The sequence below is a fragment of the Rhinolophus sinicus genome, linkage group LG05 (genome assembly GCF_036562045.2).
Source record: "Rhinolophus sinicus isolate RSC01 linkage group LG05, ASM3656204v1, whole genome shotgun sequence".
Lineage (NCBI taxonomy): Eukaryota > Metazoa > Chordata > Mammalia > Chiroptera > Rhinolophidae > Rhinolophus > Rhinolophus sinicus.
In genome coordinates this window covers 159,519,873-159,543,196 of record NC_133755.1, presented here as the reverse complement: position 1 = coordinate 159,543,196, position 23,324 = coordinate 159,519,873, and the positions used below count along the sequence as shown (strand labels likewise).

General features: G+C 37.1%; 1 protein-coding gene across 4 annotated transcripts in view; it reads left to right on the top strand.

The window, feature by feature from the left end:
• MAP3K5 (mitogen-activated protein kinase kinase kinase 5) overlaps positions 1–23,324 on the top strand; it is a 180,894-nt gene that overhangs the window by 110,814 nt on the left and 46,756 nt on the right. For all 4 annotated transcript variants that reach the window (XM_019732726.2, XM_074333624.1, XM_019732727.2 and 1 more), the window contains 4 exons: positions 3,534–3,641; positions 9,685–9,734; positions 12,151–12,246; positions 15,366–15,447. In XM_019732726.2, the coding sequence (XP_019588285.1) occupies positions 3,534–3,641; positions 9,685–9,734; positions 12,151–12,246; positions 15,366–15,447 (336 nt within the window). The remainder of the gene's footprint in view (positions 1–3,533; positions 3,642–9,684; positions 9,735–12,150; positions 12,247–15,365; positions 15,448–23,324) is intronic.

The window sequence follows — 23,324 nt, the reverse complement described above, 5'->3', positions numbered from 1 at the left end:
ATTTCCCTTGAGTCCTAGGGCAACTCCCAGATAGTGTGAAAAGGGATAAGCACGTCATGAATAAACGCAACTACTGGTCCCACTATATGACTAAAATTGGGTTTTGGATGGGACCTGTGTAGCTTAAATAAGCCTTATCCAGCTAAGTTCCCTTGCACAAATCTCTTTCCACATCAAAGTAATGCAGTAAATATCTCTGTTTGAGATCTTAGTCTCAATCTTTCATATTCAGAGGTAGTGACAGTTCTCAGTTGTTTAGGAAATCAGGACCAGAAGTGGCAGAGAGCAGTTTTTGGAAGGCTGAGAGCTGAACAGTTATTCCAGAGCTTAAACAATGCAGGGATAAGATGTTGGACTTTGAGCCCAGTAAGAGTGATGGAACCTTAGTGAACACCCAGAGACTCAGTTGAGACAAAGAAAGTCCATCTCCTAGGAGTAAGGGCAAAACTAAAACAGACCGACCCTAACAAAGCCAGAATAAAATTAAGCCTTGATAGGATCAAGATGATACACTGATAATTTAGCTGTTAGCTAGGGGGAAAAAAGAAAAGCAAACCTCTGCAAAGATATAATCCAGAGCCTTTGCTCTGAATGTGTCATTCAGATGTAATCAAAGATTACTAGACATGCTAAGAAGCAGGAAAAAGTAGCTGGTAATGAAGAGCTAAAACAGCCAACAGAGGAAGACCCAGAGGTGATTTACATATTGGAGTTACCAGATGAGGGCTTCAAATAATTATCATTACTATCTTAAAGAAGAGGAAAAGATAGACACAATGAATGAAAAGGTGGAGTAGTTTAACTGAAAAATAAAGTTTATAAATAAACCAAGTGAAAAATAAGGAGAGTACACATAAAAAAATCCAGATTTTTAACTACTCTTGAAAATGTAAAAGGACTGGCAATTTGTGACTACGTTCATTGGCCTAAAGCAATAATCTACTGAGCCAACTAGCTGCTGCCTTTTCAGATGTTGATTACAGTCTCATCTATCCTTGCTTCCCTCATTTATTTTCCCACCAGGCCCACCCCCTGCAATCATTGAAGTTTGCTACCTATATTCCACCACATAGAGAAAGGCAAGCTTGTAGTACCTGTGGTACTATTATCAGCCACTGTAACTCTTCTGTCCTTGGAGTAGCATCTTATGTGGCTCACACTTATGAAGGCTGAAGTGGGTCTTGATTGGTGATAACATTATCCTTCTTTTGAAGTGGATCTGCCTAAAACCAGGATGACTTATATTAGAAAATACTTAATTTGATTGTCTCCATTGATCTTGCCATATCCATTCTCATCCTTCCAAGAAATAACGGTGACCCTGGGCAAAAGAAAGCAGATTCAAGTTTCTTTGGGAAATGATTTGAATATTTTCATCATTTATTATTATTTCGGTTTAGTTTGATTTTTTTTTTTAACCTCTTCTGTGTGTATTTTCTTTACTTGCTACATTGAAAAGTTAGGAGACCATCAACCCATCATGGAATGTCAGGCAAGAAAAATTGGAGTGTGTTCACTCTAGTTAATGTCTATTCTTTTTAAAGGTTTATATGCCTTGATGTATTCCTTCCTGCTTCAGATACATGAAGTTAGCAGTTGATTGTAGTGTTAAGCAATATAAAGGACTAGAAACTAAAAGCAAGAATGCGTATACTCTCAAGTGAGTTGAATCTCACTGCTTTTGTCAGATTGCTTGCTTTTCCTGGTCTTTTCTCAGCTTTTCTGTGACCTCCAAAATGCATGCTATGAATTCCTCATATTTTGTCATTTCAAGGGCAGATCAAAGGGCTCAATAAATGTTAGACAATGATAATTACAACCAGTTTTTATTCTCTATCTCAAGATAGGAACACACAGTTCAGATTTTATCTATTAGAAATATCTGAGATAACAATAAACACATAATTTAAGAAGAAAGGAGAGAACCTGTGCTTTTCTAATGTTAAATAGTGTGCCCATGTAATTAGGGAACAAAGTATATTTGTATTCGTCAGTGCAGTGACTTGGATACTATTTTGGAAGACCCACCTTTTATTCCTTGTTATTTGTTTTAATTTCACAAACACTCAGATTTGAGAGCACGATTTCTGCAAAGTTTAGATTGAAAATTTATTTTCAATATTAAGCAGTATCACTTAACTCTCTGCTCATGGAAATTTGGATCTTGATTCACTGGGTATGATCCTAAATCAGAATATGTTTCCCTCTGGGCTCTTACTGTGTGGTCATTTGTGGTATATTCTATCTTATTTTCATAGCTAGAGCCTGACCAAGAATTCTTTATGCCCTTGAAGTTTTTATACTCAAGAGTAAAAAAAATGTTGTTTTTCTAATCCCTTTTCTTTAGTTCTCTGTACTTTAACTTAAATAAATTTACTGTTATGGTAAATTGATCATAAAATAAATACACTGGTTTTGCAGTGTATGTCTGAGTCAGTTTCTAACCCAGATTCTTGCTCAGGCTGCACTTTAGGTTATAATGTATTGTCAATGTGTAATTCCTTGTTGATGGAGTCTTCTGAAGGTTTTTCCTCCACTTTTGTTTAGTAAACCTTGCTTGGTACAAGATTAGTTCTAAAAGGCAATTCGCTTGAGTTTAAGCACTGGAGTAGAACTATTCTAGTTTCTCTGCTAGTTAAACATTCCCATTTAAGTCTGCATAGGAAATTTGAGCTAGACAGGTATCTTTAATCATCTATACAAAATAGATAATAGTTGCAGCACCTTTGAAATCATGCCATGCGTGGTATTTTAATATTATTTGCTCCTAAAATGAGATATTACTAATAACATGCAATTCTTTGATGGGGAGTCTTTACTCACTGATCATCTACCTACCATACATCTCCAAAACAGGAGCAAGTTTTATTTCTCCTCTTCTTTCACAAGGCTAAAACATCATTACTGAAAATACCAGTTGTATCTTGAAGGCAGTATAAAAAACATTTTTATTGTTTCATACAGCTATGTCCATTTCTTTGTTTTAGATATAAAACTCTTTCAATAATAACCAAAATAATTTCTCAATCCATTTACATGGGTATGAAAACCACACCATTACATCTTATTGATAAGGTGTGGCAGCAGAAAACCTAAAGTATGTAACATTCTACATATGGAATCTTTTCTTTTCTTTGTACAGAATTATTTGTGTCACCATGTTTCTGCTTTTCTTTTACACATTTATATTTATAGAACTAGAATATGTCTTATATGATAAAATAAAAGCTTTTTAAGAAGTGCTGTCAATAGATTCCTTGGGGATGGACAAACCAATATATGGACTTCAAAGATTTATTTCCAATTTCTTTAGCAATAAAAAGTGATGTATTATTGAAATTTATGATAATTGCATGATATCATAAAATACTCTGAGGACTCATAGAAATGGCAACAGTCAGAATTTTAAATGGTTTTACTCCAGCAATGGAACCAGAGCCTTATCCAACAATCAGTGTTGTCTTGTTGTACCAGCTCTAAATGGTTTAAATCTTAGGTCACTAATATTAGTTTCTTTGTTTTATGTTTTCAAGGTATTAATATTAGAACCAACCAAAATCTATCAACCTTCGTATTTATCTATCAACAATGAAGTTGAGGAAAAGACAATATCTATTTGGCACGTGCTTCCTGATGACACGGTAAATTGTGCAATTATTTAAAAAGAGCATTAACAGTGAAGGACATTACACTCTTCCAGCATTTATATATTCCAGTAAATATCTCCATTAGTTAAGAAGAAATAGCTTGACTGTGTATTTATCTTGGCATAAATATATTCTTTAATATAAAATTTGTTAAATTCGGGTTATAGAGTTCATTCATTTAATAAAATATAATTGAGCTATTTGGATTTTTATTATAGATGACATAACCATCCAAGTGCACTGGAAATTGGAGAATTTCTTTGTTTTGTAAATTCATGCTGTAAAATAAATTATGAACTAAAGAACTGACACATAAAATACAGAGGTGCCAAAAAAATGTATAAATTAAGAAAGGAAAAAATTGTATTAAAATTGTAATACTCAATATATACCAATAACAAAAGATGAATACAAGTCATGTGTATACCTTTTTTTTGGCACCCCCCAGTATCTGATTCAAAGGTTCATGTCTTGGTTGTAGGAAACCTGTCAGAATAACACTACTTCTGGCCTTACACTGGTACCACTGCAGTTAGCATCACATCTCAGCAGTTGGGTTATCTAAGCATCTCTAAGTCTCATATGAGCTACTGGCTCCCTGTGGTGGGCACAGAATGATGTGGGCTCTTCTGCCACTGGGTTTCAGAAAGATCTTAAACACTCATTTCTACTTGTAGCAATTGTTTGGTAACCTTTTCCACTTCTGTGTATCATCAGTTTTAATGCATGTACAAGTCATCCTACTATTTTTTTTTTTAAATAGAAGCTTTTCAAGACCTGATTCTAGCCTACAGGATAAACCACAAAAATGAGAGAAGTCTTGTGGCAAAGTAGTTTTGTGGGGTTCTTTTATCATTATTTTCCAAAATACCCTTAAATTTTCCTTAAATATCCACGCACTCAACAAATATTTACTCAGCACTTACTCTGTGACAGGTACTACCAGGTACTGTTAGGCATGAGGGAAACAGATGTGTACAAAATAAGCAAATTCCTGCCCTCAGGATGCTTACCTTCTACTCAGGAAGACAGAGAATGACCAAATACATGAAAAATATAAATATATTATTAATACTTGGTGAAAAGGGGAAAACAAAGCAGAAAAGGGAATCAGAAAGTATACTTGGGGGTATGGGGTTGCAGTTTTTAAAAATGTGGGCTTTGAGTTAACAGACCTGGGTTCAGATCCTATCATGTCCTTTGGGCAACATGACTTCTCCAAGCTACAGTGGCCTTATCTGTAGAAGGAGGTAATAATAATATCCACCTCAAAAGGTTGTTGTGAAATTTAAACAAAATAATGTAGGTTGAGTGTCTTGCATAGAGCCTGGCATATAATAAATGTTCAATGTATTTTAACAACAATAAGAATAATACAATCACGGCAGTACACATACGGACTGAACGCTAACATTGAAACCCCAGAATTTAACCCTGTTTAGCATTTTAGATGACATGGCAGCAATCATTTGAGAAGTGGTTCGTGTTCTGTTAGGGAACTGTGATATGGTGGTTTATATTAAGAAATATATATTTGGTTTTAGTCCCCATTTCTGGCACAGAACTCCTCAAGTCCCTGGAATTTCCTAAGTGCTGAGAGCCATAAAGGTGTCTTTTGCTATGTTAGTGAAGTGATGTTTAGCACCTAAGGGAGGGGTCTGGGGAGCCAAGCCATGATTAGAGGGGTGGGATTTTCAGTCCCGCCCTCTGACCGTGGGGAGGGGAAAACGGCTAGAGGTTGAATCAGTCACCAATGGCCAGTGATTTCATCAATCATGCCTGTGCAATGAAGCCTCTGTAAGAACCCTAAGGATGTGGTTCAGAGAGCTTCCTGGTTGGTGAACACACAGCGATATGGGCAGAGTGATACAACCGGAGAGGACCTGGAAGCTCTGTACCCCTTCCCACATACCTTGCCCTGTGCATCTCTTCATTCTGGCTGTTCCTGAGTTTATATAAAATAAAAACATTTTATTTACTAGATTATTGGATTGTCATAAAAGGCTTTTTATGACAATCCAATAATCTAGTAAATAAAATGTTTTCCTGAGTTCTGTAATCCACTCTAGCAAATTAATCAAACCAAAGGAGAGGGTCATTGCAACCTTCGATCATAGCTGGCATGATGGCATGATTCCAAGTGGAACTGTCCAGAGACAAAATTAATAACTAATAAAACTATTTCCATGTTGTTAAGATTGTTTTAAAGTAAACGGTGTTTTTTTTTTACATTATTTTAAAGTAACTGCATACATGTTCTTGCAAGCAGAAGTAGAGCAGTCACCCAGTTGAAACTACAAAAATTAAGAGGTTAGGAGAGATGAACTTTATTATCTGCGAGAAGAAATTTTTCAAAGGCTTGATGGGAAAGAGGAAGGTCATCCAAGGACACTTAGAAACAGAATGGAACTAAAGGAATTAGCAATTAGCAAGGCCCAGAAAATGAATGGACAGCCAGAAGTATTTGGAAGACAGGAAAAGAACAGAAAGTAAGCCAGAGATTTGGGGAAAATAAGTGCTCTTTCTAGCTTGTTGTCATTATTTTGTCTTTCTGGAAGTTCTTCATTCAATAAAGTTAGCCTTGTATGTTTTGTGATAATTGTAGGGACAATTTTTATATTGTGCTAAGAATGAATGTATTAGGCTATAAATGAGTGCATTAAGAAAGGGTACAGATTTTGCTGTCCTTTTTTACCCTCTTTTGATCAAGAAGAAGTTCTACATTTTGTATCGTTCCCACTCTCTATTACCTTTAGTGTTAAAAATTCTCCTTGTTCAAAAATGTAAGCTTTCTTTAAATAAATTAATTTCCATTTTGAATTTATGCCAATTTATTTGCAAACCCTAGTACTATCCAAAGTGTGTGTTCATTAATACTGTCATTTTTCTCTATTTTTAAAAATAGAAGTGATGTAATTGGAATGAGGACAAGCAATACAAATAAGATCACTTTGCTGTTATTATGTTAGTTTAAAGCCACTATAATAACTATAATTAAGAGATAAGCAACAGGTTTAATATATCGTATGTTAAACAGGAAATGGATTGTTTTTGTCATAGAATGTTACATGTGTTTTTCTAAAAGTGGAATAACAGAGAATGTTGCTTTTCATCTATCATATTTATTTCTTTACTCACTCCCTCTGGGTATTTTCATTCTAAATGTCGCATGAACTATTATATGAGCTAACATATATTTTATATTACAACTTCCAACACTTTAAGATCCTTATACCAATTCCCAAGAGTTCAGAGATATGATGCTCTTCTCAATGAAGGATGCTTTTAGCTACAAAACTCCCAACTAAACGTTGTTTAAATAATAAGAAAATGTTATCTCATGTTATAAGAACTTCAGAGGTAAGGTCTTTGTGGAGGTGATTTCAGTGGCTTAACAGTGTCAGAATTCTGAGTGGGCGCCTCTATATGCTCTTGATTTTTCACTCATTGTTTTACATAGCAGCTCCAAACATCACTTCACACAGACAACATCCAAAGGAGGAGGATCAGGCCCTTTCCCTCATACAAAAAGTTGCATGGCACGTGACCATGCCTAAACCAATCACCAGCAAGGGAAATAGGTTTTACCATGCTGATTTAGACTAATCAATTTCACTGTCCCTAAGCATTGCCACCTGAACCTGAAGAAAATTCATTTTTTATTTGCAGAGAAGGAAAGAAATGGCCGTTGCCTAGGAAACCAACATTGTCTGCCACAGTATAACTCCTGCCACCTTTAGCTCAATATTAACTCCTAGTTCCTGTTCTTGCCCTAAGCTGGGGCACAGGATGTGAGCCTAACCATTTCCTAGAAAATGGTGCTTGTGTTGATTCAGTTAGGTTCAGTGTTGGTTTAGGGCTTGTTGGGGTTAATTATCACTCCATCTCTGCCTCTGACTGTCCCTTTCCCCCTGATTTCCAGACAGGCCCCCGTTTGGCTTTGTAGCTCACCAGCGCCTCCATGTGGAGAGGCCACCAGCAAGGGAGGTAGGGAGAGAGGCCTTATTCCAGGTCACTTCATCTCAGGCCGTGGGCTTTACACCACTGAAATGGAACATTCCTTGGCAGCACTTGTAACCTTTCAGGAACCTAACATTCTGGAAGTGCTTTACTCCTTTCCTACAAAACCAGCCCAATCAATCTGGGAAATCTGTCTGTGGCTGCTCCCGGAACAGGGCTGATTGACGATAGATTTACCAGTGCTGTCTTGTTGGTGTTCCCCGGTTGCTGTGTTCAGTTGCAGGTTTACACACTGCCCTACCAGCTCTGCAACCCAACCCCCACCTCCTGATCCCGGGGACAGCCTTAGAAAGAAGCTCAGTCACAGGCTTAGAGGATAAGGCTGCAGTGTGTGCAAGTAGTGTGCAGGTCAACAGCTGCAGCTCCCGGGTCACATATATTTAGAAGGTCACCTGAGGCCAACAGGATATAGAAGCGACTTTCAAATTATCATCTGAAGCTGCAGGCTGCTATTTTAATTTAACTCCCTCTGCACTGTGGTTAAGAGAACCACATTCGATGAGCACCTTTCTATGGTCTCTGCCTTTCCTGGGCTTCATGCACAGCAACATTTGCTTTGTGGTAATTCAGGTCACATCCCATGATCTGACTGATGTGCATTAAAAGTCGTTTTTTAGTAAATCTACTTCAAGCTTGAGAGGATCTTTTTTTTTTTTTTTTAATTTTAAATTTCATGGTCCTACCAAAGAACTAGGAGCTATGAATATAAATTGTGGCTTTTTGAGGTGCTTCAGCCGGAAGGAGAGTTCTGAGCTGCCTCTGGTCACAGCTGCCTTACCCATTTCACTAGCCAGCCAAGACCTCAAACTTCTGGCAGTATTTTAAGTGGGTGGGTTAGAGCTTGTTTTCCTGGTTGTTTTACGTTTAAAGAATTGACTTGCAATCTGTATTGACTACTCTACCATTTAAAGAATTGACTTTCAATCTGAATTGACTACCATACTTGCTAAACTTGGACTCATGTATCACCTACTTTATTTCTACAAAAATATTTGTTATTAATTCTATATTGTTGTCAGACATATTTCTATACGGAATGTGCTCCATTTTCTGATTTATTTAATTTAAAAACATAAGCATTTGATACTAATTTTTACTTGCCTCTAGTAATAGATTTTAAAAAATCACACCTGTTTTTCATCTTGGCCCTGCCGCTCACCCATGTTTATCATATGACAATCAAATTTTTTATGTTCAGTCTTTATTAGTATATTGTATTTTTCATAAATGCGGTAACAACACATTGTAGCTATGATGGACACTATACAGAGGGTGTCAAAAAATGTAGACACATTTTTAAGAGAGGAAAGAACTATTGAAATTGTAATACTCAATATATACTGATAACAAAAGATGAATACAAGTCACATTTGACTTCTGCAATTACAAGAGGTGCTCAAAGTGGTTACCGTCAGCGTTCAGACACTTCTCATTATGACGAACTACTGCTTGGGCAACGTTGACCAAAGTGTCCACTTGTATACATTTTTTGGCTCCCCCCAGTTTGTATATATGTGTATACACATGCATACTTGCTGTACTATTTTCTGAGGAAATACAAACACCCATTTATTTAAAAAATTTAACTAAAGATAATTCAGCAATAGTTATCTTTAAAACCTTGCGGATATTTTATTCAAATTGTTTTTCTTTTTTAGAAAAGAAATCTTGCTTGACTATAATAATTGAATTACTGTGATCACTAGGTTGTTTATTTTAAAAATTAATGCACAACAGTTATTAGGTTAATCTGCTAAATAAAAATAAAAATTTTAAAGGACTGATTCTCCCAGGTTCTCTTGGAGCTGTTTTATTGAAATACAGAAATCATCAAATATCACCCTTGTGGTTTAACAATGAATTGCAGTTTCCATACAGATAATTTGTTCATGAAGAATTTTATGCACTAGGAAAAATTATTCTGTGTATATTACTTAAAAATAATAAAACAAAATTATTGTTGTTATGTTAATTTGGATGACTAAACATTTTTTGTTGTTCTTTCCCTCTGTTCTAGAAAGGTATACATGAGTGGAATTTTAGTGCTTCTTCTGTCAGGGGAGTGAGGTAAGCTTCCTTGGTACACTTAATTTTCTTAGAAAACATTTTTCTAGAATATGAATGTCTTACATGGGGCTTTTTGTCATGATTTTAAAATGCAAAGAATTTGAAGAATCCTTTTCTTGATGAAAATGTTCAACCTTCTTTCGTATTACTATCTCCGTTAGAAAAAGATGCCACAAAACTTTTATGGTGAAGTTGAACTGACTCTGTGCTTGTCACCGACAAACATGATGATTGAGGGGCAAACGGGAACTGGGGAACAGATTCAAAGTGTAGATAAAAATGAGCTATGTGGTGTTCTCTCTAGGTGGTTGAGCTGTTGGTTTACGTTATAAGATGGTTTTCTGGTCTTTCGGTAAACCAGGAAATAACTAATCTCTCCTTAGATGGATTGAAAACACACACATCTTCTGCCAGATTGTGTTCTATAGCTAATATTAATATGGTGAGGTTATAAGGAATTTGTTTTTAAAAACAACTTTTCCTGAGGTCACCATTAATGAAGTGTCCTAAGATTAGAGTGATTCACTTTAGTTTGGTTCAGTTCTGACATTGTCATCATAATGCCATTGGCTCAGGAAATGCCATTTCTTGGGATTTAGAAATGATGTTTTTTCAGAATCAAAAGTCACTCATTAAACTCACACTAGACCAACTCTTGGAAATTTTATGCCAAACTATTTGTGTTTACTACTATTTATCCCCACATAATAGCAATGAGAAAAAACAGATGTCTGAAGGCCAAATTATGCAATACTTTGTTGCTTTTGGCATAATAATAATTGGTTTTGTTGGAGCATGAACTGGTAGAGCTGTCTGAGTCACTGAAAATTAGAGTTTACCTGGTAAATCCACCTGTTACCTTATGAATGAGCTGAACAGAAACAAGCAAGATCATGGACTGACTCAGTACATCTCTTTCCAAGCCATGCCTTCTCAAATAAAGCTTTATTCTCTTTAAATTTAATTTTTGAAGCAGATCGTTAGTTAAGTACTCATTATTTGTAGTGCATTTTTAAGCAATTCATTTAGGAAAGTATAATTTGACTTCATCATATCTATTTCCCAATGAATTAATTTTACTTAGTTAGGTATGGTATCACTGCATAACCTTTGTTGTGATTTACGACATACACCTAGAATGCTTACATGAGGCTATACTGCGGGTTTATATGTTGAGAAATTTGAGTTCTGGTGTGTGACTTCAAAGAGAACTAACTTTTCTTGGTTTTCTCGTCTACAAAGAGATGAAAAACTATAGAAGGACATCTGACTAAGTCAGCAGTTGGTCTTGCATCACCTCAGAACTTTCTCAGATCAGTCAATGGGTATTTATTGAGCATTAGCTGTGTGTCAAATGTTGAATCCTAGTCTGCTCAGGATACAAAAATGACTAAGATGTGAACTCTGCTCTCAAAGAGTTCTAAGCCCGGCAGGGGAACACACATTTAACAACTAATGATAATGCGGTGTGAGATGACCAATGATAGAACTATGTTCAAAGAACAGAAGTACAAGAGCAAATCTTTCTGTTTAAGGTAGAAATAGAGAAGGGAGTAAGGTCTAAGCTGGGCGTTAAAGGATGAGTAGAATTTCTTTAAAAAGTCACAAATAATGTGCATTCCAAATTGAATGAACAGCAGATGTAAAGGCATAAAATAGGGATTGGAAAACTACAGCCCACGGGTCAAATATGGCCCACTGCCTGATTTTGTAAATAAAGTTTTATTGGAACTCAGCCATGTTCATTCATTTATTGTCTAAGGATTCTCCAACAGCAAAATTGAGTAGTTTGGCCCACAAAGCCTTACTCTCTGGCTCATTATAGAATATATTTGACCATGCCTGGCATAAAACAAGCCTGGCCTGACTGGTAATCTCAAAACTGTTTTAATTGCTATAAAGTAAAACACTGGCTGAGTCCAAACCAAGTGCTGCTCCACGTTGCTTCACTTCCTCTAAGATCTCTCCAACTAATGAGGTGCTTTTACTGCCTCCACCCATTGCCTTCCAAGCTATGGAAACATTTTATTATCCTACAGATCTCACAGAACCCGAATGACAAGGTCAGTCAGCCAGTTGATACTTCCGCTTTTCCTCCCAGCACACAGTCAAGTGCAACAGAAAGCAGAACACTTTTCCCATGCTAAGCTGGAGGGCCATACAGCTTCTGTGTGCCTACGACACCCAGAGAGAGCAGCTCTCTCTACAGAGATGAGTAGAAAGACAACTCTCAGAATATTAAAAGATTTTAGTATTGTGGTACAGGGAACATTACTTTTTAAGGTACTATTTTTAACTTTTTGCCATAGACAACATTGATTTCATAATCAGGATGATATAAAGAGTATTTATTTTTCATTACAGTGCACGAAAGTATTGGGATTACCCTGAATAATTCTCTTGTTATTTGTTTCAGTATTTCTAAATTTGAAGAACGCTGCTGTTTTCTTTATGTGCTTCACAATTCTGATGATTTTCAAATCTATTTCTGTACAGAACTTCATTGTAAAAAGTACGTATTAGTCATTGTTTGTGTGAAAAAGACTGTTCTTACCTGATCATTATTTTAATTAATGAGTGAACATGTAGCTCCTGCAAAGAGTTCATGGCTATGTGATTATATAAATATTTCATTTGGGCCAATATTTTATAATTATGTGGTATGTTTAACAGAGAATTTTGCGGGCTCCCTTTAATAAATCAGCTTATTCTTAGTCATAATTTATTTTTGCACAGGCAAGACTTACCACTTAATTGCTAAATAGTATGTCTCGCTTTAAAGCGCTCACTTATTATGATAATATGTGATTATCAAAATTTTTATTCTTGAGTTCTTTTGAATAATCTCACCATTACCTACAACAGTGGCTCTTAAATCTGTCTCATTAGAATCACCTGGTGAGCTTTAAGACGTGCCTGGGCCCTACCCCAGGACAATTATATTGGATTTTCTGGGGTAGGTGCAGCCTGAGTTAAGAGCCAGTGATCTGATATATACCAATAAAATATAACCCCACAATCTGTGGGCTGCATTGGGTATATTTCTCTTGGGCTAAAAATGAAGCACTTCACGTTCCCCTAGAACACAGTGACTAACTGTGGGAACCTAGAAAAGTGATTGACAATTCGGAAACTAAAGCGAGGGCAAAAGCCCGCTTGGACTTAAAATTTGGCTGGGCGTTGTTCTTATTCAAATAATCATTATTTGACCCTATTGTAAATGACTGGTGTGCTAACTACAATATGCAGTCATTTTAAAAAAAAAAATGTTTGTTTAAGCCACAATTCTTGGCTAGAATTTTATCTTTATTATTGTAAAATCTGGAATGAAAAGATTTGGAAATAAGAAAGAATATTTAGCACTTGTGTGGTCTACTTTTCTACTTAATTTCTTTCTTGTGATTGACCTCCAAGAAATATGTGGAGAAAAAGGAAGAGTGAGGAAGTAGGTATCACATGCAAACTCCATATATAGGCTCCAAAGTCTTAACTGCACTTGGTCTGTTTTGTTCATCATCGTATTCCCAAAGGCCAGAACCGGTTTTGAATTCTAGTAGACACTTGATGAGTATTTGTTGGATGGATGGATGGATGGATGGATGGATGGATGGATGGAATGATGGATGGAATGATGGATGGAATGATGGAATGGATGCATGGAATGATGGATGGATGGATGGATGGATGGATGGATGGATGGATGGATGGATGGAAGGATGGATAAAAAGAGGTACTGTATAAGAAAAACTCACTTTTTTCCTTCATATGTAGGGAAAAACCCAATTTTCCCCTATTGTGTTTTTTTCCTATGCGTCTCCTTTATTCCTCATACAAAACACTTCTTTTCTGACATTTCTGGTCACTGAACGTGTGGAAGTTTTTCCTTATAACAAGCAATTCTCTGTGACACCAGCTGGGCATCTTACAATTTAACTCAATTCTCACACTATCTACCTGGAGATAGTGTCAGATCCCGGAGGTTAAGGGCTCAGTCACGTGAGACTGTTTCTTCCCCTCCTTTAGAGTTAGTCACAAGCTCAGGTCATCACCTGTGCTTTTGACCAATGGACTATAGATCAGAGGTTCCAGAGGCCCCCTCTTTGGGTTTGATTAATTTACTAGAACAGAACAGAGAACTCAGTTTATTAAAGGATATAATAAAGGACACAGGTGAACAACTAGATGAAGAGAAACCTAGGCGGAGGTCCTGAGTGTCCCAAAACACAGGAGCTTCTGTCCCCATGGAGTTGGAGTATGTTACCCTCCTGGTGTGGAAGTGTTTGTCAACACTCCCTAAACCCAGCCCTGTTGGGGTTTCATGGAGGCTTCATTACATAGGCATGATCAATTATTATTTTTAGCCCCTTCCCCCTCTGTGGAGGATGGGGAAGGGGGTGAGGCTGAAAAGTCTAAGCTTCTAAGCATGGCTTGGTCTTTAGGGTGACCAGCCCTCATCCAGGAGCCACCTCATTAGGACAAAAGATGCTCCTGACTCACCACTTAGAAATATCTAAGGGTTTTATTATAGGAGCTCCTTGCCAAGAACAGGGGACAAAAACCAACATATATTTTCTATTATCTCATAGATACAGAGGCAGAGGAAAGGTTCTGAGTTCTGGTAGTAAACTTTTCTTGTTACACCATAACCTGCTCTTCCCTGGGCTGGCAGTGCCCAGCATGACCTTCCCGTGATGAGATCATCAGCCCCCGTCCAAAGTGCCTGCCTTACTTTATGTCTGGAAACTATTATCATCCTGTCTGAATGGGGAGGCGCAGCTAGTGTTACAATGGCAAATCTGTTTCTTGCCATCATTATTTTTCTTGGCTCAGAAATGGTCTGCAGGAAAAAAAAATTTTTTTTACAAGAAGCGTTCCGGAAGAAAATGTCAGCAAAAGAAAGGTGGCCTCTGTCACAAATAAGAATCAGACCGCTATTTTTGGTTCACGTCAGTATTTCTCAGACTATGTTTATGGGACCCTGTGTGTATCATATTGAGGTGTTCGGGCAGAAGATTTAGTCACTGAGATTAAATGTCATAGTGGCTATATTAAATAGTCACCTCAGGATTTAGAGACACTGTTCTAGAATATAGGTATTTTTGTTATATACTATTTTAAGTAATATAAACAGCAATGAAATAATAATAGCTAATATTGAATGAATGCACTGTGCTTAACATTTTATAAGCATTACCTCAAATCATCGTCATAACAACCTATGAGATAGATATGTATATTCACATAGATATGTGTATTTTATAATTAAGGGGTGAGCCTCAGAGAGGTGGAGGCGCTTGCCCCAAATCATGCCAATACTAATAATTTTGATCTGATATCCAAGTCCACATTCTTAACATTTCTGTGACCTTGTCTAGCCTTACTATTCTAATTCTATACTATATTATGTTACTATTACTTGAAGGGAGGCATAAGGTCAGAAATTTATTGAAAAGCCTACCAACCTGTGTTTTCATTTTGAAAAATCATATTTTTCTCATTGATACTGATAGTTTGTATATTGCCTGTCTCTTTCGGCTCCCATTTTGTGGCTCTGAAGTAATTTTGGAACATAATTGCTCATATCTACTATTTGATGTATTATGAGTGACCGCATACTAACTTCCATCATAGGTTTTTTGAAATGGTGAACACCATCACTGAGGAGAAGGGGAGAGGTACTGAGGAAGGAGAGTGTGAGAGTGATTCCCTGGAGGTAAGGACTTACGTTTCCACATTCACTTTACAAAGTTTCTGTGTGGCTGTTTTTAAAAAATGAACTATTTAAAGCTTTACTGAGAAAGAGAGAGAGAGAGAGAGAGAGAGAGAGAGAGAGAGAGAGAGAGAGAGAGAGAGAGGTGAATAGTAATAAGGATTCAGGGGCTTCGGCAGAGACTGTAAACTTTTCCTTAATGTACAGTTGCACACAGTTCTACTGCAAGCTCTGAGAATACTTACCAACCAAACAAGGAAGGAAATGCTCAGATTGTTTCCTAGAAGTACCCAGAGGGTTTTCGTAGATCTGTGGCCCTCACAAGAAACAGCTTATGCAATAGTGTTCTGATTCATCAAAGTATTTCTAACTCACTCTTGTCAAGAAAGTGCAGGGATACCATTCTTGTAATTTAGAGAACCATTCTTACACTTTCATCCTTCGCATTCCATCAGAATAATTTAAAATCTGTGATATGGAATGGTTTCTACAGCATTCCCGATGGATTGGATAGTCTACACTGTGAATTCAAGCATACTTGTTTTAAGTATTTTAGCTTAGTTTGCCATGATGCCACAACTAGTGATATTGCTGACATATTTTTTGAGAGTGTTCTGTTAGCATAACATTAATGAATGGATACAGTGATTTCTGGGCTGTGAGGATGAGAGCCATCTTGGCTTTCCCTCTCACTGAATATTCCTTTGTATCCAGAATACTGTTATAATATGAGTTATGAAATAGCCTTAACATATTTTTGCATAATTTATGATAACTCCATTATATCCTTGATCATATTCCTTAGATATTTTCAACATTCTTGATGAAAATTATTTTTTCAGTATTCTAAATATTTGATTAAAAGGAGTTCTTTAATTTCATTACCACAAACTGAACTTGAACTTTAGCCCATGAGGGACGTACCAAAAATAATTCCTCTACTTCCCATTCCTTACAGTGTAAACAAAGATTTCTTTAGCGATTAAGATTTGTATGCAGAATAATTATTTTCTGACCTTGACCTTAATTTGAGATAGCATTAAAATTGTTTCAATATAAATTTCATTTACTCCTGAAGCCTTTAGGTATCTTGGCCCAAAACAAAATTAAAATGTTTGAAAGGACAGATGCTCTTTGATGCTTTCAGCTTCATTTAGGATGGTGTCAACATTTGACAAACGTTAACTATAAAGTACAAATTTGAAGCGAATCCTTATACTTTTTGGTGTTTGAAAACCTTCTTACTCAAAGCTCAAGTTAAGATTTGCTTTTATTTCTGATTTGAATAGTAAGGCATCTTTGACGCAGTACAATTGTGGGAGGGATTGGGCTTCCTTTGGGTCATGGTTAGAACCCCCTCATCATTGACCTTCCCTGGCTCCAGTGAGATTCCCCACGCCAGCGTCAGTAGCCTGGAGCTCGGGCTCTAACTTTGCCAACAGCCAGTTTTGTAACTTTGGACTAAAAATCATACTCCCACAGGGCTAAGATGATTTCATTTCTTAAATGAGAGTTGAATAAGAAGATCTAAAATGTCCTTTCCTAGCTCAAGTTTATTATAATTTTCAAGATTAGTACAGACTGTACAAGGTTTTCCAAATATAGCTCAATCCCACTTTCAGAGGACTTTTCTATTTTTAAACAGAAAGAGGAACAAGTTCTTTTGATTTAAAGCCCTGTTTTTTGACTCAAGGCTGTGTTTTGACAGGGAAGGGTCATGAGGCCGCATCTTAAATAATTTAATGTATTAATAAGTTTATATTGAAATTATTGAACAGTTGATTACAGTTAATCATAAGGGTTCTAACACTTATCAACTGTGGTCCCTATTTTTTTTCTTCCAGCCTCCCATATCTCCCCTAAGAGCAAGGGCATACGCCCAGTAACCCGAGCCAGACATCTCAGAAAACCCTCTGAGCTAGCCTCTTACCCTCACACCCAGTCTCCTCCAGCCCCTTCATTTCATTGTCTCCGTCACTCCCCCATCTCAGGTCTTTATCATCTCCCATATGGCCTGATCTCTCTCCTGCTGTCAATACGTTGTCATCATCAGACAAATCTCTCCTGTGGATTTAATCCTGGGACTTCCCTAATTAAAACCCTTTAATGTTACTCTTTGTTTTTGTTTTTGTTTTTTTACATTTTTTAAACTAGTTTCAGGTGCACAAAACAATGTACTAATTAGACATTTATCATTTATATCCCTCACACAGTGACAACCCTCCTCCCCCCATCCACTACCCCTCTGACATCGCACACAGCCATTACATTTCCACTGTCTATATTCCGAATTCTGTATTCCGCTTCTGGTAAATATATATATATATATATATATATATATATATATATATATATATATATATTATATATATATATATATATATATATAAATTGTAGTTGACATTTAATGCTACTCTTTGTAGAAGGTTTCTGCACCATGCAATGTTCTTCGCTCTCTGGCTGTAGCGTACCCTTTCCTTTGCACCCTGTAATCCAGCAAGGCCAAACTCCTTTCCGTTTTCCAGACAGCCAACATTTCCTGCCTGGGCTTGACATACAGATGCCCAACTTGACATGCTTTTTCTGCTCTGTCCCACTTGGTGACTGCATCCTAATTTTTTGAGAACCAACTCACGTCATTTTTTCTTTGAATCACTGCTCAATACCCCTTCTCACTTTGCTCTGCTCTCATAACATTTTTGCCTGCTCCTATGCTCTATCTCTTCTCATTGCACTGTAATTTGATAGCCTGCACCAGACTGTTAATACCCCAAGGTTGGACTGTAGCTCTGTTTTCCTTTTAATCACATAGTCTCCCATGGTGCCAGGCGTCCAGGGAGAAGTACAGTCAGAAGACTTGGAAGGGTTTGAATCTGGGGAGTGACAAAACCAGAATTGTTTCAACAATATCTCAAAGTGGAGAGAGGGGGATATGGATTGGAGGGGACAGAGTATATGCTAGGAAACTGGCTTGAAGGTTGTTTAATCAATATTAAGTCAATGAAAGAAGGAATACCATAATCAAGCCTTTATTAACCCATTCTTTTCAGCTCCTTCTTTTTTATTTCCTTGAAATAAAAACACATACAAATTATTAAGATCCTTTTGGAGCTCAATATAAAATATCCTGTGTTTCCCTCCTCTCTCAAACACATACATATGTTCTACCTCTGTGATTTCCTACTTCCCTTCTTTTCTCTCTCCTTCCCTCTCTTTTCCCCCAAATCCTCCTTTTTCTTATATGCATCTGTACCTCACTGTTTTATCAAAATGGTGGGAATATGACTGACACAAGCCTGAGGCAATCAAAGCAGCTGGTCCTGTGCACCTGTTTATACATAATTTCCAGTGTTGCTAAAGAAAAAGTTGACCCCTTGTGGGATGGAGTGGGGATAAGCAGGATAAAAGGGAAGATTTTTCTTTGACTCAAACATCTATCACTCCCTTACCATTTCCTTTTCTGAGGACTTGCCTCACAAACAGTAAATTATGGTTTAGAATTCACTTAAATCAATTTGGAGTCATCAAGTATTATACTGCTTTGTTTTTCTTTAGCATCCTATTTCTATTTTTGTTCAGATCTGAAGTTGAATACCCACAGTTCCCACACTGTCTGGGAAAATATATCACTTACACTGTTGTGTGATATGAGTATCCATTTTGTTACTCATTCATTCATTCTGTTGGGAGGAAAAAAATAAATTTTCCTCTACCAACTTGGGTTCAGTAACTGGGGACTTGTGAACTGACAAAAGACAGATTAACAGGAAATAAGACAAAGTATATTCATGTACCAGTACATGGGAACAAGCAGAGAAGTGGCTCCTGAACAGCTAAAGAGTTTGTTTATCTTAATAAGAAAAGTCCTTAATTGGACTTTGAGGGAACTCACACAGTGGGAAACTAATGAGAAACAAGTGGAAGGTACTGGAAAGTTTTGTAAAGGTTTTGTGTATGTAATTTCTCATCCAGGTATGAGTGGTTCTGAATTTCCCAGAGAGGATTTTCAAGAGGCTTTGTTTAAACACAAAAAGAAGTTTAGATAAGGTTTTTTTCTGCAGCTGCTATTTATTTAGATGTTTTTATTCAGCTTAAAATCTTCATACCACACTTGTTGATCCAAGTGGATCTCATCAGTTCACTCAACAAATATTTATTGAACACCTACTATGTGAAAGGCACTATTCTGGGTGTTGGGGATACAGCAGAGAATAACACGGAGAAAAATTCTTGCCCTCACTGAGGTTGCAGTCTAGTGACAGATGGACAATTAGCAACATAAATAAGTAAAATTTGTGGTATGTTTGATAAAGATCAGCGTTAAGGAGAAAAATAAAGCAGAGAAAAAAATTAGGAAGTTACAGTGTAATGGGGTGTACAATTTTTGACAAGGAAGCCAGGATGACTCCTTGAGAAGATGATATTTGAATAAACATCTGAGGGAGGAGAGATCAATCAAACTAGATATTTGTACCTGCAGCATTTTTAGCATTCTATTAATGTTATTAATAGTTATTCATGTTTTTCACATTTATATATTAACATGGCAATACAAACTGAAAATTAACAAGGCTACTTTTTGGGTCTTTGAGGTGACCACTCACCTAATGTAATTAAGTACAGAGGGACGTGCATGGGTTCTAGAAAGTGGTTGTTTTACTGTCAGTCCCTTGACAATGCAAGGACCGACTTTGTCAGTTGGCCTTGTCGATATTGTCTTCCTACGCTGATTTTCTTTGCAGCACCAATATAGATTGTTCTGGGCAGGCAACAATAGAGGGATGATTCTAGAAGTCTTCCCATCGTTGCTTCAAAATTCAGTCGTTTCCCTTGGCAACAACCTGACTTGCTAGCCTATTGCCATAGAAATAGAATGCAAAATATATAACCAGTATAATCTTACATTTTATTTTTCTAAAACACTCCTTCCCCCGCTTCTCTTTTTGTCTACATTTGTCATTTAACACACCGTACCTTCCCTTGGCCCTTGGCCCAGCTCTATTCAACTTCTTCTTACCATCACACAGATAATTCTCTCTCCCTATAGGCCAGGCCAGTCTCCTCAAACCTGCCTTTTCAATTTATATGTCTGTCTTGTAAGACTAGAAAGAAGAGATAAAAAGAAACCAAGCAGCAGTTACCCACTGGAATGGTTTTCAGTCACGTTTGTCTTATTAAGTCCTTTAGACTTTTGCTATGACCACTTCTAACAGAAGTCAACTTCTGTACCTCATAAATAATCTCTTAAAAAAAGAATAGTCTTTTGATGCTTTAGATTCCTGAGGGAAACTAAAACTTGTGCCGCTTCATCTCTAGGCTTATATGCTTCACTGCACTATATAAATATCCCTGTGGCAAAACTCATTTTAACAAAAAGTAAACTGATACTGATTTTAAATGTTTTGGCATCTGATTAAAAAAAAAAAAAGGTTCTTATCAATTTTTCTATAGCCTGATTAATTCATTAAGCAAATAATTACTGAGCATCTACTAAAGCCATATATTGGTAAGAGTAGGATAGAGCAATTAAAGATAAAGTCTTAGTTCTCAAAGAGCGCAGAGTCCAGACTGGAATGTGGAATGGGGAAGAGTGATAAATGCATGGGAGAGAGAGTGCAGATGGCTTTGGAAGCACATCAGACCAGACCCTAACCTGGATTTTGAGGGTCAGATGGATGGTTCAGGAAAGCTTCCTGGAGCTTGGTTTTGAAGGATGAGGCCGAATTACCCAGATAGCAAACATAGTATCTATAAATGTACAATGATTTTGGGAACCTCACCGAGAGTTCTTGGAGGAGATTGATGAGAGAGAAAGTTGGACACAGGCAGCAATAAGATCCCGAAGGACATTTAGGCTGAGCTAAGGAGTTTGGATTTGATCCTAGAAGTCACAAGGAGCCAATAAAGTAGAGGCAGTGGTATAAACATGCAAAGCTCACTTTGGAACTTTGGGCCTCAGAAAGTTCACTGTTGACTTAATGGAGAATGAACTGGAGAACAGGGCCACATGAGAGGAGGGGGATGGGAGACCAGTTAAAATCCGTAAGTCACGGATGTAGTGTACAGAACGGGGAGTATAGTCAATAATATAATAACTGCACGGTGACAGTTGGTTACTAGACTCATCGTGGTGATCACAATGTAAGGTCTCTAAATGCTGAATCACTATGTTATACACCTGAATCTAATATAATATTGTATGCCAACTATACTGTAATAAAAAAAATTGTGTTTCTAAAAAGAGTCTGTAGAATTAGTACAGAAGAAAAGTACTAATCTGGGCAATAGCAGTGAGAATAAACCTGACAGCATTTGGCAATCAGTTTGATATGGGGAGCAAGGGCAAGGGAAGAATGGGGTCTAAGAGGACCACCAGAGGTTGACCAGCTGTCTGTTTGAATGGATGTCTAGTGGATATTGACAGTATGCTGGAATACCTTTATAATACAGGAGTTTGGAAACAGAGCCAACATTCATCTTTTAAGCTCTTATGCTATAATAGGATTTCCCTACAGCATTAGTAGTGGAAAGAACACAAAATCTGGAATCTTACGAGCTGGTTTAAACTACAACGCTGACATATTTTCACTGGAAAAGATATTTCTGATTATTTGTAAACTGGAGCTTATCATAGACGTTCCTTACTATGACACAGGCTTATTATGACCATCAAATGAGGTAGATTATTAAAAGTTAATTTTTTTCTTTTAAATTATAGAGCATTATAATAACATAAGGTGGTGCTAATACTAGTTTCAGCATATAGGTTTCTATTCCTTTTAGAGTGCACACTGGCAAAGATGAACCACTTTGGTGATGCTTCCTGCCCTGCCTTCTGCTGGTCTGGGTCCTGGCTAGTAGATTTGCAGCACACAGGGCACAGTGTCACAGAAATTCGGACCACAGGAATTGGGTGTGGAGTCTTAGGTTCCTTCCGGTGGCATTTTTGGACTATGTTTACTGCCTCTTTGCTAAAGCCCAGTTTTATCTCCTTGTCTGTGGAAATTGCTAAATGATCCCTGCTACCTATTCTTCCACCTGAGAACATACCTGGTCTTCTGCTCTGGACTAGGACAATCAGCCTTACATTAGCAGCCAGAATAAGAGTATTCTCTCATATGCCACTGGGTACCTAGGAATGGATGCTCAGGGTTGCCACTGGGAAAGTAGACACCTCCTTTCCAGAGCTTGGCCTCTGTCCTCAACCAGAGACGGATCCATGATAGGGAGATAATTGCTCACCCAGTCCTGGCATAGTATTGGGCATAGCTTTTCCCAAGAGCGTACAATCTAATTGCCTCCTATTAAGACTTGGGAACCTGCCGGAAACATATAACCTGGAACTGGTAGCAACACCCCCTCCCCCACACCTTCCTCATCTTCTATGGCAGTGATTTCTCAAGTGAAAATGTTTTGTGCCCCAGAGAATTTGCAGAGTGATCTGATTGTTTACTTCTGTAGGTAATTTGTTGTTTTTTAATCTCTGCTTCATTTTATATTTTGTCATTTCCCTATAATATATCTGAATGTGAATTTATTTTTATTCTCCCTTTTTAGGGCTCAATTTCTGGAAGTTACATTCTGTCTTAAATCCTTTTTTAGAGTATCTTTTAGCTTTTTCTCATGTTTTTTTATTTCATATTTTATAACCTTATATTAAATGTACTTATTTTACAGTTTCAGTTTTATGAAGTTATAGAGATTGATATTTGTTAAATCAGCTCTCACTAAGTGGTGAATTATCTCCTTATATATTTAAAATTGTGGATTGTGAGCTCAATCTCGGTCCATTACCAGTGAGCATCCTGCATAGCCCGTGTTAAGGAAGTCTCCCTGTAAAATATTTTTGCTTTGTTTCTGCTAGGAATGCCAGGCATGTC